We start from the raw sequence: 17,764 nt of genomic DNA on the forward strand, positions 1-17,764 counted from the left end.
ATTTGGCAGGGCACTTTCCGTAAAGCACACATAGTTACAGAATTGCAGATGTGTTACAAGCTAATAATCGTCTGTAGCTAAGGATTTCAATGAGACTTCTTTTTCCACATAGCAAAATTATCCATTTTTTCACTTAAGAGAAGAAATGGAACATTATGAAGTTAGGATTAACAAGGCAGAAACCAGCAGAGTCTTGAGAACACTTCATTGCTTGCAATATGTCAAGGTTTGCAGCACTGTGCAGTATAAGACACTGAAAGGTGTTTTATGATGTGATTTTCCCTATGAGAGCCTTAGTATGAGATAGTGAGGGGTATTTATGCATTTTACAGTTACATACGACAGTATACACTTTCCGCTTTTAAAATACTTACGAACAGCAAACCAATGAAAAAGGGGTCTTTTAACAAATGTTTTGATACCTACACTCACACTGCTCCAGCTCAGCTCCTGAGGTGCAGGGGAATCATACCGCTGCTTAAGTCCTTCCTGACACTTCTACGCTGGATAAAAGAGCTGGACCAGTATAACGGAGCTTTTTAAAGCCATAGATTTTGATACAGCAGATAAAAGAGGCAGATGCCCATGAAGAAAGCCACACCAGGAGCCTCTTCAAACCAGGTCTGTATGTTGCAAGGGTGGCTTGAAATCCTCTCTGCCTCTGCCCACTCTGTGTTGGCCTCAGCAACAGCATGCCAGGATTTTTAAGGGTTTACTGTTTAAGGGCTTACTCTGACAAATATTTAGAAATAAATACTTACATTCCACATGGGGGGGTAAAAGTTAAGATGCTGGCTTTGGTAGGGGACTTTCTCTCATCTTTTTCTTACCCTGTCCCTATGGCTTAAGTGAATGAACGAAAAATGGAAACAAAGCTATGAAGTGCTGGCTGACTAATTTACTACTTTGGCAGTCAGTGGATAAAGGTATTTGGCTTCTTGAAAAATGTGCAAAATCTTCAGGTTAAAGATGATACATACAAAATGGGATTTTTGTGAGCAGCTTTCCTTCAAGAAGATGATCTGTGTTGTTTTGTTTATTGGCAGTTTAAAAAGCTTTTCTGAATTTGATTAGAAATATGAATGCATTTAAGATGCAATGGAATCCACATACACCCCACTCATGGGAATGAATGAGGAAACACAAGGTTTTTTAAGGTTTAGACTTTATCTAACCAACCCACATCAGATATGAAGGTCCAAAATAGAGTAGATAACTTTATTGCAGAATGCCAGTACCATTTTTCTACATGCTTTTGAAAAGTTTCCAGCCTTTTCTACTAACAGCTGATGACGATATTCTGGAAAACATAGCTGGTCTGTCAGATATTTCAGGAATACGAATGCATCTTTCCTGGTGCTTACGGGGAAGAGTAAAAATATGTGGGCTTCACATTACCCAAGATCTGATCTTCATAGTTAGGAAGGCAGCAGAAGAAGAATCCCAAGCATATTTCCATAATGGCGGTGGTCCAGCCAAAGCCATAGGCCCAGCTAAACATATTGATTCCCGTCATTTCAATTTCAGTCGAGAACTTTACTGGATAAATGACCAGGCCCATGATGGAGAACACAGCTGAAGAAAGAGGAGAAAACAAAAAATGTTTAAGCTAACACCCATCATGTTGCTTGCCTCCATAATACCTGTAGCTAGACCCACCCACGTGTTGGAGGGTTTTAACATTGATCCACTGCCATGACAGACTTTATATTATTTCTCATAGAGAGCTCAAGTGCAGACAGGCAAAGACCTGGGTATAGAATCAGCTGAGGGAAATACCAGTTCTAGTGTGGATACACCTGCACAAGCTAAACTTGACTTTATATACTGCCTTACCAGCAACAAAAAGCAAGCCTCCAATCCCACGTATGAAGTTGAACCGAAGTGTGTCAATGGCAAATGCTATGATGGCCAGAGCAAAACAGATGACTAGAAGTATAAAGCCAACCAGGTATGTGGCAGCAGCAGCTCTTCCCCAAGCTGAAATCGGAAGGAAGATACGTTAGAAAGGAACAAAAAAAAATCCCTTGCAATGTTTTTCTCTGGTTTATAGTGAAAGGCTAATTTTAAACAAAGGTGAAAAGAAGGTCAGCTCCCAAGAAGGAAAGCACGGGAGCTTTCTCTGCTCTCATAGGTGAGCATTTTAGTTCCACAAGAAATCAGTCACTAAGTGCAGAATGCATAAAACCACCAGCTTTGACCTCTCGTACAGAATGCAATGGGGCTTGCATGCAAGCTTCCGCTTTAGATTTAACAATTAAGAATTGAGATAAAAATTACTGTAAAGATGTAAGAATGGACACTCCTTCAATAACAAATGTCATTACCTCAGCAGCGTTTTGCATGGAGGAGAATTAGACTGTCCCTGGAACTAATTAAATTCTTCCTTTAAAAAAAAGTGTTTATACAAGCACTACCACTCTGGCATGCAAATTTAGAGGTATGGCAATAGTCCATAAATGTCAAAATTCAGGGGTTTCTGCCTTTTCAGCCTTGTTCAGCTCTGTCTCCTAAATGGAGCTAAAGATTTGGAATCTGTTTTGTAGGGAAATTTGACCTCTGCTTTTGATCCAAAGTCAGACCATTTCATTTTGAAGAGCTTGTTCAGGATATTAATACTTTCATTTTCAAATTATATAACTTTATGTTATAACATGTCAGAGCAAAGCATATTGTGGTATAACAACTGGAAAAAATATTATTTATTCAATATTTTAAGTCTTGAGGGGCAACTACTGCTCAAAGAGATCAAAGTGTCTCCTCTTCTGAATGTAAAAAGACTGCTTTTGACACTTTTTAAATTGTGTATGCAGATGGAGTAGGCAGTTAAAGTCTGCTAGGCATGTACAAATTTCACCCCCTCTCCTACACTATGCGTTTGTAAGGTGTCGGCTTCTAACCAAATATATACAGCAGCAGTGCCGAAAAATTATCGCAGCCCAAACTACCCTGACAATAATTACAACTCAACTTTAACGCAGTGCATGCTGTTCAGTAAAAGTTCCCTCCAGAACTCAGTAAGTTAAGATTGTTGATAGCCAGTAACCTGCCAATTTGTTTGCTTCAAGCATTCAAGTAATAAAATGCAAAGTGTCCTCCTACCTTCCCCCTGGCCAGTGTCGGGTAGGCATGAAAGCCACCGTCCTGTCCCTGGTGAGTGACACCTTGGTGCTCAACCTCTCTTCCCCCAGGCCCCACCAGCTCTATCATTAGACTAGAAAAATGGATCAGGATTTTCCAGCTCTACTTTTCTTCCCATCAGCCCATCAAAACCAATTTCCTTTTTTGTTTGCTTTTCACCATCCCTCCCTGCTTTACGACCCCCGCTCTGTTCTACGTATTGCACTATATTTTCAGTTTTATGTCATGTCCTTTTTCTTTCTTATGCCAAAAAGTTTGCTTATAGGGCTTTTCAACTGTATTATTTTTCCTGTAAACAGGCAGCTGCCTGAGAAGACTGAAAGGGACAGCAAAGATGTGCCTACGTCTCATTTTCTAGCCCAGTATTTTAGCCCAAACTCTTCTCTCAGGGAGTTTACAGGCGGCTCGGAGGTAGGGTACGCAATGTGGAGGCACAGGAGGGAGGGCAGCACCTCAGGCAGAGTATCAAAGGAAACAGCCAGGAAGAGGAATTTCTTGTACTGCCACAGCTCAATTTACCCTCCTGAGGATGCTTCTGCTCCCAGCCTCTCTGCCACCCCTCTAAAACAGCAAAAAAATGGGCACTTAGCCATAAGAGAAGTTGCTCAGCAGCGGTGACCTCACTGCTCTTGGATACAAGAGTTATAACTTCTGGCAGAGAGGTGAAATGACAAGGACATCTAGAGGTGATGGGTTTTGTTAGGTGCACAGCTGGTTGTGGTTAGGTGCAAAACTCCTGGGCAAAGGGGTCTCGTTTCCCGGAGCAGACTCAGAGCGCAGCTGGCCGCCCAGCAAGTGCTGAGGCACCATGAGACCTGGGGGTTTCGTCTCGCCCGCTGCCACCACCACTGCTGTGGGCAGCAGATGGTCTGCCAAAGCTCAGCCTTGCTTCCCAAGAGCAGCTGATGGCAGAGCTCCATCCCTTGGGGTGGGAGCGTTGCCTGGGCTGGGGACTCAGGGGACGGTGCCTGGGGGCTGCGGTGTGCGGTGGCACCTTGCCCATGCCACCGTCTCCCTCCTCCGCCTGGCTCACCCAGGTGTTTTTCCTGAAGTAGTGTTACAAATGCTGTGACTGTATGAAAGCAGATTGGGTGCACGCCCAGCCCGCCGGGCATTGGCTCTATGGCAAGAAGAGACATGCTTGTTGCAGGGTGCTTACATCTTTAGGAGGCATTGCTTAATCACCTAACAGCCGATTTTGTGACTCTCACTTCCACAAAAGAGAAAAAAAATTAACTCAATGTTGACAGAAAACCAATACGCAGCTCCAAGTAAGGCAATGGGATTGCATGGAAGAGTCACTATGGGGTTTTTTTGAGGAACGGTACCCTGACCTCCTCTGTCCTTTACAAAAGTAGCAGTAGTCTAAGACCACAGTGTGCAAACACCTTACCTTTCTAGCGTAAAAGGTAGCAAAAACTTTGTGTAGAAATAATTGCAACTGTTTCTATATCTGAGATGTTTAATTTTCCTTGTGCCAGCCCGGAGCACTAGAGTAGCTTAGTGTCTTTACCAATAGACCTAAGACTTACCTTAAAAATGCCTGAATTAGAAGAATTAAATTGGTCAGAAAACACTGACAAGCGAGTGGCTAATCTGGTCCCAAATATTTTCGTATCTTCTGGTGTTGTGGGTTTTTTTTGCTTTAACATAAAAAAAAAGCATAAACAAATTGCTCTAACTGCAAAGCTTTTTCTTAAAAATGTGAACTCCAGGCCAAAGAATCATCACAGGTGCAACACCAACTCAAAGTACATTTGACTCTAGAGAGAGGGCAGTTGAAAGCTGAAAGGATCTAGTCCACCTGTCATCAAATCAAAAACAGAAACAGAGGGAGCAGTGGGTTACAGGACACCAAGCGGAGTCTGTGAAAATAATCAGCAATTTGTGACATTTGTTTTCTCAGCCCCCAGAAATGGCCGTGATGTTTTGGCTGTTTAAGAGTTAAAATGTGCTTGTTGGAAAAGAAATGTGTGTTCATGCAAGAGTGTCCTTGAAGACCAGCAGGATCCTCTAACGCTTGTGTGCCAGTCCTGTTTCTCCCTTTTTCAGCTCCTCTATCGGCTGAAAGAATGCCAATGAACACTATGAAAGGGTTTGTGGGAAGCTACACTCTGTCCGCTTTTGAAAATTCCTCCTAGCTGGCAATTTTCTGAGCAATTTTGACTTAAAACAAGACCTTACTGCCCCAAACAGGCAAAAGGAACCCACATTTTCATGCCTATCTCAAGCAGAGCGAGGACAGTGCTTCTGTTTACAGTGTTTTGTACGTTAATCACCAATGATTTGCGAGAGTCTGGACTACCCACAGTGAATGCAGTAATATGTGACCCCTGGAAAATGAAAATAAGTGCCTGCCTTCTAAAACTCCCTGCTGTGTGTGAAGACCCCTGAGCTAATTTAGAGACCAGAAAGAGCCCACCCACGCCAGTACAGAGCTCACTGTAGCTCATGAGCCAGCTAATTAGCTGAGACAGTATACAATAATAACACAGCTTTATTACTCTGCTATTAAAGCTAACTCGGTTTAGAGGTAGCATGACTACCTCTTGTATTGCACCATCTAAACACGTTCTGAACATCCTGTTGCTGACTGCAGCCACGGGGAAGCCGATGGGCTTCATTAGAGATCCAGCACTAAGAGTGTCTCCAGTTTCCTGCCTTCCTGATTTTACTCCCTCATGTGTTTTCCAGTTTGCAAAAGTGTAAACACTGCCTGTGCTTCACACATAAGGAGATAAACTTCCTTGCTCAGCAGTAAGTTGAGCCAAAACTTTGAACCACCAGATCTAGTCTTTCCTTAGCCTGCCGTGTTTCGTGCCTTCGCAAAAGAGCTGTCATGCCTTGAAAATAGCATGTGAAGTCTACTTCCCCCATGACAAATACAAATTTCTGTGTTTCTGGTGTATGTGGTTCAAAACATGGGAAAACATTCACAATGGCGTTCTCATGTTTTTCTTGATCTGGTACCACCAAACCACATGAACTACTGAGTCTCTCTCTTTGGGTGACATTGTCTCAAAGCAACCCCGGAGAGTTCAGAAGTACTTCTCCCGGTCTAATCAATAAGAACATACGTCTCCAAATTTTCCTCCTGGCTTGAAGCTAAATACACAACTAGCACTGGAAAGAAAAACAAATGTTTATTGCCAGCTCGCAGACACCAACAATTATCTACAGGTTCTTGCTGACTGATCGTTTTAACACATTAGCCGCTGCAGTGAATTGTGCAGCAATTTTAGGAAGGATAGTTTTAATTCAAAAGAAACGTGGCAGGGGGGGAAGAAACTGTAATAGACTAATATCTTGCTCTGTTATTCTTCATACCACCAAGGGAAAGAAACACAAACCCTGCAGTTCTAGCTCCAGTCTTGCAAAGCAATTCTTACAAGAACTAAAATCTGCCATGGTGGTGATTCATCTCTGTGTTGTATGTAATGAGAATGTTTCTAGGCTGAGTTTGCAGAGCTCAACCTGTTTTACATCTCTCTGATTAAAGGGAAAGAGCATTATTTTGGAAACAACGCTGAACTCACTCAGGTTTCTCAACCTGACGTTCTTCATCAGGGTGTGGTGAACGCTGCAGAGCACATGCTTCACTTTGAAAAGGAACTGCTTTGGCCAGGTTTTATCCATTTCATTTTGGTCTGTTCTCCTCAAGAAAGTTTCCATGTGAAAGTGAGCATGTCTGCAGCAGAACATGTGTTCTCCTTAGCTTGAATCTTAAGGTGGCGCATCAAACTCATTAACCCACATCTCAATTTATCAGCCAAAAGGTTACGAGCTGTTGGTGTATACGCAAGCCACTGTCAGCCAGGACTCTCGATTCCCCATGTTATCTGTGCAACGCTGGACAGTGCAAAATCCTGTCTTCTGGAAATCACGACTCTGTAACATGCCAACTATGGAAAATTTCTGTGCTCTTTTTGAAAACGAGTGAACACTGAAATCTCTGCAAGTGTTTGCTGATCACATGAGCTGGCATTGAAATACCAGTGTGCATGTGTTTGTATACAGCCAAGATAAATCAGAAACTATTAAATGCAGCTTCTTATGAATAAACTGTAAGTGCAGACTGAAAGCTATCGACTGAAAATAATTTCAAAGGAAGGCTATACAAATGAAGAAAATCACGTTAGTCATGGATAATTTATGAACAGAATAAAACAAGGAAAAAATATCAAAGGCATGATTGGATGTGTATTATTCTCTGATCTTCTGTCTTCATTGCATCTGGATCATTCTTAAAACAACTGCATTCTCTGAATATCTTTCCCATGAGAGGTCAATACTGGCTGTTTTTCTATGGGCGTTTTTGTGTGAGTTTATATCATTTGGAGTGGAATACAAAATTTTTGGTCCTTCTGTTTGGCATCCTTTTTGGTAACTCCGTTCTTTTTCGCCTAGCATTACTTCTTTAGAATTCATTGGCAGTTAATATGGATTTCTCATAAATAACAGAGTATTACCCCATAATATGCAAGCTGTTTTGATGTGAGCAGGAACCAGCTTTTAGCTTGCCACTGCTTAAGAGACGACCATGGAAGCAGAGAATGACCTATTTAGGTTCACAGTAAGATAACATCTTGGTGATGAGTAGCAGGTCCCATATAAATGAGAAAGGGTTAGGACTTTAGGACAATTACCCCATAATAATGATTTTAAATGACAACAGTAAGGAAAAGAACCTTTATGCATAGTCGATTTATCAGTACAACACAGTATATATTAGCAGAAAGCAGTGCCTTGACCATAGCTGAGTGCTAAAGTGATAGCTCAGTTTGGCTTGGTGGACTTTGACTCCTTTAAAGCAAAAAAACCTACTAATTCCCCACCACTGGCTTCACTCACAAACATATACAGGCAAAGCCTGCATCCAAAGCTTTATGTACTTCTGCAAACTTCTTCTCTTACTGAGGTAAGCAATTCAACTTAGAAGCTATTCCGACTTGAATTTGAGGGGAGGAGCAGTTAGATCTTGAAGGAGTGGTTCGAATTAATCTCATAAGCCCAGGCATGTACAAGCTTGACTTAGAAACTGGCTTCTGCAAATCTTGTATTAATGAGGGCTGTTCCCTGATGCTTACTTAGCGCTAGGGAGGCAGAAGTGGCAGAGGGCGTAGAGCCATCATCAAAGGGAGCACCAAGGGAGTAAGTTAGCTATTAAAAATAATGTGCACACAGTGCCTCAAAATTAAAGGTTTGCTCATGAGAGAGTCAGGGAGTACCCCTGTCTCACATTATCTTCAGAAGCAGTTGCATACATTGAGAACATCTGGGGATTAATGCTCAGTCTTATACACTTTAATGCTGTAACATTTTTTCCTCCTATTTTTTCCTATTTATTTTAAATTAAAGCAGGATTACTTACACTTGGATGTGTATATGGGAGTTGGGAGGGTCAGGTAAATAAAACAGGTAAGGTGTCGATTAATCAGTAGATATGCATAAGCTCAGTTAATCAGAATAGCAAGATGTACCTGCTCCCTAACTACCCCTGAGTTAAAGGTGGGTTAAAATATTTAATGTGAATTAAACAGAATCAGTTTCCTTGATGGCACAGGCTATGAACTAGGACTTTTAATTGAAAGAGCAGAGTGGAGCCTTTCCAAAAAGCTCTTTTTAAGTTTTATATTCCCAGGGCCCTTTGAGGCTGAAGAACACTGAATTTACATCTCACTTCCATATACACCAAGTATTGTTCTCACTCTTGATCCGCAGTTTTCATGCTGTGAGCAAACTTTGTTCTGAAGCCTTGCTGAAAGTCGCCTTTTGCACTAGGGAGTTTCTCTCTGTTAGAGAGCAGCTGTAAATCTGCATCTAATTTTCTGTCAGAAGAAAAATTTTACCATTTGCAAAAGAAAAACATATAAGCAGAAATGGTACTTTGTGCTCATAAAATACAGCATAAGATCTATTTACTCTGCTTGTGAATGAAATAGCTTTTACAATGCATCCTGAAAATCTTCATCACCTGCTGCTTATTGCTGGTGGGGTTGTTAATGGACTGCACAGAGACTTCCTACATTTGGGGCCTGATTTGGGCACAGTGTGCGTATTCAACATAAGAGGTGACATTAGATGTATTCAATTGCAGATTAGTACTTCAGCAGGACTGTGTGTGATCCGAAGTGTTATTTAGTACCAGTAGAAGGAAGCCAGAAACCTCTGGGACATAGGTTACCATCGTCACTCCACAAACTACCGTGAGTTCCTGGGAACTTTTGACTAATGAGAGATTTTGTAATGGTGCTTGACAAGGAAGAAACATGGCATTACAATACTCACTGACTCAATGTGTTCAAGGTTGCTCAGAACAATGCAAGCTGTCAGTGAGAAGTGATATGGAAATGTGAAAAAACAGTGTTTTGAGAGTTTTGTTTCTTTTCCTGCATAACTCCTTTCCTGCTTAAGTAACCTGACTGTTTAACCCTACAGGGGAATTTGAATTCCATCTTGCAGTCCTTATCACCGTTCAGACTATGGGGAGGTGGTTATGGCCCTGCTGTATCAGATTACCTCAATAAGCTAGAGGAAGAGGTGAGGTGAAGAGAATGAGAGTTTAGCCACAAGTTTGCACACATTTTCAGCAGAGAGGCCTCCTGCGTGTGAGTGAATGGTATCCTCTCAAGGACTTAAGGTCCTGAAGACGCAAAGTGTTGAGGATCTTCACGAAGTCCTCAACACCAGCAGTTCATGTCTCCTGATGGGGAGATGAGAACCCTCCACACGATTGCTATTTTTCCACCCAATTTAACTATAATTATTAAAGGAAGGTTGGATAATAAACAGTGGGATGCCATCTGCAATTGCTCTCTGTAGAGCTAATTGCTGAAGAGCATAACTATTATTTAGGAAAGAGTCTGATTAAATGAATCTGCCACTAAACGTATAAAAGGACAAACCCTAAAATTACAAGGGAAAGCACGTTAGCGATTGCAGATGAGGAATGAAAATTGCCACAGTAATTAAATGCTCTGGGCTTGATTCCCTTCTCTTATACCTCTTTAGTAACAATGAAGTGTCTCCGTCAAGCTGGGGAAAAATCAAATTTGTTCTTTCTTTCTTGCATCAGAGTTCATTAAATATACTGTTGTTGTGATATTTTCATTACTACGTACATTTAATTGAGCGCGTATTTTCTAGCATTCTAAGTTTTGAATAATGATTGAATATTCTGTATTATTAAAGAACTAATCTTGTAATCTCATTTCTCACTGGTTAGTCCCAGGTAACGTTACCCTTTTAGGTGACTGATGACTTAGGAAATGATGTGCTTCTCTATACGCTGTCATTAAAGCTACAGGCAATGACCGTATATAAATATAACTGTTTCATGCTACGATGCAGCAGCAACAGCAAGAAGCTTTCGTTTTCAGTTCACCCTGTGTCAAAGGAGTCGAGGTTTGCCCTGTAATCCAGGCAACGCACAGAGCATAGAGCTGGGCTCCATCCTGGGCTCTCCCACGGGCTTCCTCGGACTGGTCAGAAACCTCCCCAGCCTTTGTTTCCCAGCTGCAAGGACACTTTTCCAAATCTACTTGAATTTTACCAAATTCTGAAAGCCTTTAGGTGCAGAGCCTTGACTTCGGGGAAGGTCTGCAATAAAGGCCCCTTGACTTGAGCTGGTCCCTGCTTCAAAAGCACAGTTACTTGTTTGCTTTGTTTCTATTCCTACATGCAGACACCCTCAGATGCCAAAGAGCCACCGGGACAGCCTGCTTCTCCTCCCAGGCCCTGCTGAGAGGGGCTGTCTCCCAGCCCGTCCCTCTGGAAATATTCCCATGTCACTCTGCTCAGGGCGCTTGCTTCAGCTTGAGGCAAGTGAGGGCTTCCCCACACCTGGGATTAGGTGATCTGATGGGAACGTGGGGGAAGGCAAAACAGTTTTACGTAGGCAGCGTGGCAACAGGGAAACTTGGTGTCTGGTCTGTCCTGTGCCCCGGGTGCGATGAGTCACTGGTCTGCTGGAGAAGTTAGTCTTCCAGAGGGAGAGCTGTGGGGCTAGCAGTGCAAGGCCAGTGGTAGGTGTAGTACCAAGAGAGGTCCTTTGCTGCTCGGAGACTGCTCCCGACCACGCTGTGTACCTCGCTGTTGTATCATTAGCTGGGGGTTTTATTTATTATTCCTCTGGAATAATAAATGGCGCTTCATCATAGCAAAAGATTTGCCAGACCCAAGAGCCTGAAACAGGCAAAACAGGGAAGAAAATCTGCTCTTCAATGGGGTTCCTACGAGACTAAAGCAGAATGTTTCTTTCCTCAAGAGCATATTACCTTTTGCAACATTCCCTTCTTTCACTTATCCTGTAGATATACTCATCTGCTGCCATATTTGAAGTAATTTTTTGTCCATTATAATCATATGTTACTAGCCATCCTATCTTGTAGTACTGCATTAATATTCATAGACCAATATAAAACTGGAATGAGCTAGAACATAGTTACCCATTATTTGCCTGGAAGATGAGATGGAGGAAGGTGTACTTTCCAGATGGCAAAATCATTCATGCCTCCACTAATCTCCACAGCCACTGAACCCTCCACACATCTTAGGAAAAGGCTGTAACTGAATATATGATACGAAAATAACTGAAGAACTGGATTCCAATTGTGATGTGGAAATGCCTTTTCCTGATCTTTTTCCCAAGATCTCTATTTGCATCATGACTTGGACAATGTTGGATCTTAATCCAACAGTGTTGACAGTAGTGGATCTTAATCCACTACAGACATCTTCATCCTATCATAATTAAATATAATTGTAACGTTATTGCAAGTTGATCAATACAATGTGCAAATTCAAATCAAGTTCTCCACCTGCAATGTTTGTAATTCCCCTTAGATCTCTGTTGTTTGGCTTAACATACGTATATACACAGGCAGAAGACAAAAAGCCAACCACTTCAACCTAAATTTAGAGCCTTAAGCTTGCAGTTATTTTGATGGCAGCATCTGTACATGGAAGAGCTGCAGGGCCAGGTGGAACATAAGGTGGGACAAGCGCAGCTAAGCGTTTTCATCCTATTGTGCATCACGTTGGGACTAATAAAATAAAATCAGTTATTTTCTCCCAACCAAACCCCCACATGTTTAAACATCTCCAAAGCCTGCAGTGGAACAAATTACACACTGAAAAAGTGTCTCAGGTCTGTGAGTCACACCTTGTTCAAGAGAGGTTATACAGCCAAAAATCAAGAAAAACAAAGGAGTGCTGTGCCAGGTTTCATGAAGGGATTTAACCTCTGCATTTTCTTTGCAAGCTCAGCCATGTCCCAGACAGATACATTCCACATTGCACTCATTATCTATCCGAAAATCTTTGTCTCTGTCTTTGTAAAGGTTCAAGCATGTTATAAGCTTGAGAGCTTTATTTGTTCCAAGTGCCAGAACATTGCAGAGCTACAGTTTGCATTTCTCAGTCCCTCATCCTAAACTCCATTCGTTTCTAGTGAGTGTCCTAATGCACGAGATCTTTTTTCCTAGAAAGCTCTATTTATTTGAGCTAAATATGCTTGAAAAGAAAAAGACTTCTGATAAAGTCTAGATGAGTGTCATATGGTTAAAGCAGAAAATATGAACTCTTGAAGAAGAAGAAGAGTGTATAAACTCTTCATATTCTCACTTTCCACAGAGTTCATAAACTTTGCAAAAGACCTAGAGTGTGTAGATGCTTTCACAGAAGATAACTGCACTGGTGGAGTTACTCTCCTGGCTTTCAAAAAAAAAAAATTAAAAAAATACAGGCATCTTGTCTTCCCTGTGAGGTTTTGAATTCTGTCAGCTTAAGCAACTATTCAGGGACACCAAACTCCACTGGTGCAACCAATGAAACATTCAGCCTTCTTCCCTTCCAAACTGACTGACCTCAACAATGTTGGCTTTTTGTCTTCTGCCTGTGTATATACGTATGTTAAGCCAAACAACAGAGATCTAAGGGGAATTACAAACATTGCAGGTGGAGAACTTGATTTGAATTTGCACATTGTATTGAACAACTTGCAATAACGTTACAATTATATTTAATTATGATAGGATGAAGATGTCTGTAGTGGATTAAGATCCACTACTGTCAACACTGTTGGATTAAGATCCAACATTGTCCAAGTCATGTTGAGAATATTTGCTGGCAGCCGCTGGGGTACACATGCGTATCACATATGTCAGTGAAACCACCCCCACAGGAAGACCGAATTTCAGAACCTGCCCAGCCTGTGGCAGATTAGGCAGGGAAGCTGAGAGTAAAGCCCAGAGAAAAGGAGATGGGACCTGTGGAATAGAGGGGTGAAAGAGAGGGTTCATCTCAGGAAAGATGTAAAACACTTCTGTCCTTTCTGTTTATATCCTGTCTTTTGTCTCTGTGCTCGGGAAGGCGTGTAATTACACTTTGTTTATCCAGCGCTGTGTTTAGCTTGGCACAATACAAAGTTAAACATCCCACAGAACATGATGCTGAATACTTGTTTTCTATGAGCTTTCTGGAGCAGTGTGGATAAATGTAATCCCAGAATTATTAAAACCCTGTGTTTCAGAACTGAAGCAGGTAGATGGCTGATGGCTGATGGCTCAACACAGGACCTGGCTGCTCACAAGTGAGATGCCGTCTCATGGCCTGGTCTTTTGGGTGGAATCCAAGACCAGCATCAGGGACCCACACCCAGCATGGGGAAAGGCAGGAGCCCCAGAAGAAAAATCCCAACCCCACACCAACTGAGGAAGGACAGAATGATAGGAAAACCAGAGGACAGGATTGGATCTGAACACATCCCCCCTCAGGAGAGACGGTGTCTGAAGGAAGGGGCTGGAAAGGATCAGGACAGTGACAAGGGTTTGCATCCCTAACGGTCAGATCTACATCCCTCTTACGGGTCAGGGGTAACCCACCCCTGCAGTGGCTGAGATCTACATTGGAATGGCATAATCTTGCAGAGGCAGAAGCCTGGCAGTGTAATCCACTGTCACTTGGCCTATGCACACATTTTTTACATACAGGCTTTACATATTCTCCCATCGGTTAAATGACTCCATTGTGGCAGACGTATCTTCCTTTTCCACCTGGAAATTTTGTCCAGGAGGATTTTGAGGATTTGCTTAGGTTTTCTGGGTATTTAGTAAGTCTGAAGAGGCCAAATGATAGATGCATGTCCATTGAGAGCAGAACGCAGTCATGCAGCACATGAACAGCGTTTCTAATGCTTTCAGAAGCACCAGCTGACTCTCCAATGTATGCACTGGAGAATATTCCGCATGTGTGTACTAAGTCCAACGCTTCTGTGTTAGAAGTGCCGGACTTATTGTGGATGTGATTCATGGTAACCCCAGACATTGCAGGATAGTCAACATAGACGATGACCTCCCTGGTTTGTCTGTAGATACTGTCCAGTGGGAAACTGTGCATACCGCTGCAGAATGTAAGCATGTAAGAGTGAGGCAGGATAAGGAGGGAAGTGAAATGCCAAACAGCCATGTAGGACTTGGAAGCAAGGTGAAACTTCTCTGGTATTATCAAGAGAAGCAAGGTGAAACTTCTTAATATCTTCTATCCAGTTAAAGCTGACATTGACGACACAGACAGTGACTAACCTGGAGACCAGGAGGAGGGCTCACTTTTCATGGAAGCTCAGGACCGAGGAGCCCTTTGCTAACCATCATGGTCTCTCTCCTGCTCCCCAGCGCCAGGTACCAGAGGCAGCAAACTGGCTTCATCTATGCCCAGCCACACAGCTGGCGCAGGAGCTCTGAGGGCAGGACCCGGCTGATGCTGAATGGAGCCAGTCTTGTCCTGGAGCCCTACGCTCCCAGAGGCCTGCTACAATTAACTCCTTACAGCTGAATTTTGTGCATAGAAGGTAGAGTTCGACTGTAGATGATAAACTTCGGGGAACAATTTTGAAAAGCTGTAATAAATGATCCCTGAGATTGCTTCTGCAAGTGTTTTTACACTCATTTTCTGCAAGAGCATCTGAGATTCTGACCCTTAGAAAAAATGCTCTTCCTTTTAATTTGGATTAGCATAAATTGTAACATTGCTTGAACTTTCCTCCTGGTTCAGGCTAACAGCCCATCACTCACAATAACTTGTTTCATACTGCGGCCAATAGCAGATATATAGGGGGAAAATAAAATAATTAAAAAAACCAAACAGGGCACATCTAGAGTGATCCTTCTCTTGGCCTATTCTCCCAGACTCCGTGGTTTACATCTTTTCAAGCTGAAGGTTGCACCTAGGTCAACATATTTAATAGCATACTTAACCAAAACTCAGTACAAACAAGAAATCCTTTCATCTTTTAAAGCTTTCTTTCATAATCACAAGGAGGCTCTTTCACGTGACCTACCTACCGGAGCAGTTTCAGGGCAGCATTCTGCAGCCTGACACTCTCTGGGAATATCTTCCTACCATCTTACATTTTTACCTCCCCATTTCTTGCTGGCACTCAGGACTGGCTTATCACACTAGCGCCAGGCTCACCCACGCAACTTGCCGTTTGGGCATTTGATCAGCAGTAGCTGTTAAGTTTTGGAAAGCGGTGACTGGTGAGAAGAGGTTACTACCTTCTTCTAAGAGAGGAAGAAAACCTTAAATGCTGTAATGTTTTCTGCACTGGTACATCATTACCATGTGTGGGTTTTTTGTACTGTGCAGCCCACCATCTAAAGCAACCAGGTTTCCTTCTGCACAGGGGTGAGAGCATTTTTCTTCTTCATCCTGTTAGTCACAAGCCTTGATGTATTTCAGTGACAGTCCCCATTGCCCATAATTTCGTACGTAAGTGCCAGATATTAGGTGATACGGTTAGGAGAGCCGAGGGAAGATGAGCTCGGAGACGTGACCCACTGCTTCAGAGACTGCTCCCCACCGCCCTTGCAGGCGCTTACCGTAACCCATGAGGGACTTGCAGGTCCATTCCCCACCCTGCTCAGGCCTCCTGCAGCTCTCCCATAACGACGCTTGGTGCACGTAGGGCAAGGTCTGCGACTCCAGCCAGCCCCTGCCTGCCAGCGCAATGATACCAAAGATGACGCCGATGCCCAGGAGCAGGGGTAGGATCCATCTGCACCGCGTGTAGTCGAGGCCGTACTTCACCATCTTCCAGGACAGGGGGAGGCTGGCGGGACGAGGGTGGCCGTCTCTGCCACGGACTCAGCGACGCGAAGCAAAGGGTGCTTCTGCAAAGCTCCTGGAAAGTGAGCGCCGGTACCTGCAAGCGCGTGTGCAGATGTTTGAGAAAAGCTTTTTAATCAGGAGACACACGTCAGGGAGGGAGGGAGGCATGGAGGGAGGGAGCTCCACCTAGATTCAGATGAGTAAGAGCTGCCGCTGAGCAATAACCAGTTGAGCTGGGGAGAAGCTTCGAGGCTGGGTTTATCTGTGGGATCCTCTCTGCCCTGCTGAATAGGTAACAAATCGGGTGCTGTTTACCCTCGGCGTTTAACGCTTTCCTTCCTGCCACTCCCCACCAGCAGGAGCATCTCACAGCTGTGTTTACACCGTTCTGTCACCTAAGGGATTTGCATTATGGCAGGCGAACACAGGAGACAAGCCAGGGAACTGTTTGCATTACAGGGTGGTTGCTTCTGAAACTTGCCACCTGGAGGTTGAAAGCTGCTTTTCTTGGACTCCATTTAAAAATAAAATTATACCTTATTTTGTACAATTAAAAAAAAAATTCCTCTAGCTGCTGTAAAGCTAAGACAACAAAGAGTGTGTGACTGCCCTCCCTCCCTCTTTGGGGACATGGCTGCAGGGGAAAATAAACAACAAGGTTTACCATCAAAAATATAGTATGGTCTGGGTATAGCCTTCGTGGGAGAACAGAAACGGAGCTTTGATTTGACCGTGCCTTACGAAGACGCCCTGCGCGTGGCCCTGGCTGTGCGTGCACTGCCCGGGGCCGGTCAGCGCCTGCCTGCGATGGGCTGCGAGAGCCAGGCAGGGACCAGCCATCACCTCGCCGTGGCCCGGGAGGCCACCCAGCCGAGTGCGGGGCAGAGCTTTTGTCAGCTCAGAAGCGATACAGCCACGCTCGTAGCACTCTCCCTTTGAACTAACACGTGCCACAACCTAGTATTTTGGTAGGGCCCAGACGTGTTTACATCTGGAAGCAGCTGCACCCCTTGTGGATCAAAGCCGGTTTCTGTGAAACATGGTTAAGCACAGAGGATGCAAAGTATCCTTTGCTCCCACGGTGGATTTTGTCAGGCGGGTCAGCATCCAAGTACGGACCTCATTTACTCGCAGAGATTGTGTACTATACTGCAGCTTTTATGGTGAAGTGTGACATCCATACCGAGCTGCAAACACCACAGCATTTTGCTGAATTAATACTCATAAATCACTAATGGCCTAAATAAAAGAAATTACACTGCACAGGGGAGTGCCTGAAGAGGCACTGCGCTTGCATAGACCCAAACTGGAACATCCACAGCAATGAGCTGCAGCACCGCGAAGAGGTAGTAGCTCTGTCACGACAGAAATTTGAACGGGTTAATGTGACACCTTATCTCTAATCAGAGATAGCTTTTTAGCCTGGTGGTAGATTAGCAGCGGTGTGGCTTCTTGGCCTCTCATTCTTTAGCCGGTGCAATTCTGGCTAGCTGAAGCACCCTGCCCGCAGCTCCCT

At 43.5% G+C, this 17,764-nt stretch overlaps 1 protein-coding gene across 2 annotated transcripts; it reads right to left on the minus strand.

The window, feature by feature from the left end:
- Positions 1–1,170: 1,170 nt before the first annotated feature.
- On the minus strand, positions 1,171–16,327 carry LOC142407725 (p53 apoptosis effector related to PMP-22-like). 2 transcript variants are annotated; one of them, XM_075497356.1, is made up of 3 exons: positions 16,020–16,327; positions 1,837–1,980; positions 1,171–1,575 (listed from the first exon to the last, which is right to left on the minus strand). In XM_075497356.1, the coding sequence occupies exons 1-3, from the start codon at positions 16,228–16,230 to the stop codon at positions 1,361–1,363; spliced, it is 570 nt and encodes a 189-aa protein (XP_075353471.1). In that variant the 5' UTR covers positions 16,231–16,327; the 3' UTR covers positions 1,171–1,360. The 2 variants fall into 2 exon arrangements, with proteins under 2 accessions (XP_075353471.1, XP_075353472.1); XM_075497357.1 differs by lacking the exon at positions 16,020–16,327 and adding an exon at positions 6,678–6,795.
- Positions 16,328–17,764: the final 1,437 nt, after the last annotated feature.

The sequence above is a fragment of the Mycteria americana genome, chromosome 3, assembly GCF_035582795.1.
Source record: "Mycteria americana isolate JAX WOST 10 ecotype Jacksonville Zoo and Gardens chromosome 3, USCA_MyAme_1.0, whole genome shotgun sequence".
NCBI classification, from domain to species: Eukaryota; Metazoa; Chordata; class Aves; order Ciconiiformes; family Ciconiidae; genus Mycteria; species Mycteria americana.

What these genes read in the sequence shown, in the direction of transcription:
- LOC142407725 (XM_075497356.1), bottom strand. Translation starts at nt 16,230, where the DNA reads ATGGTGAAGTACGGCCTCGACTACACGCGGTGCAGATGGATCCTACCC. An exon ending in CAAGTCCCTCATGGGTTACG is followed by an intron (nt 1,981 to 16,019) that starts GTAAGCGCCTGC and finishes TTCCGATTTCAG; the next exon opens with CTTGGGGAAGAGCTGCTGCT. An exon ending in AGGCTTGCTTTTTGTTGCTG is followed by an intron (nt 1,576 to 1,836) that starts GTAAGGCAGTAT and finishes CTCTTTCTTCAG; the next exon opens with CTGTGTTCTCCATCATGGGC.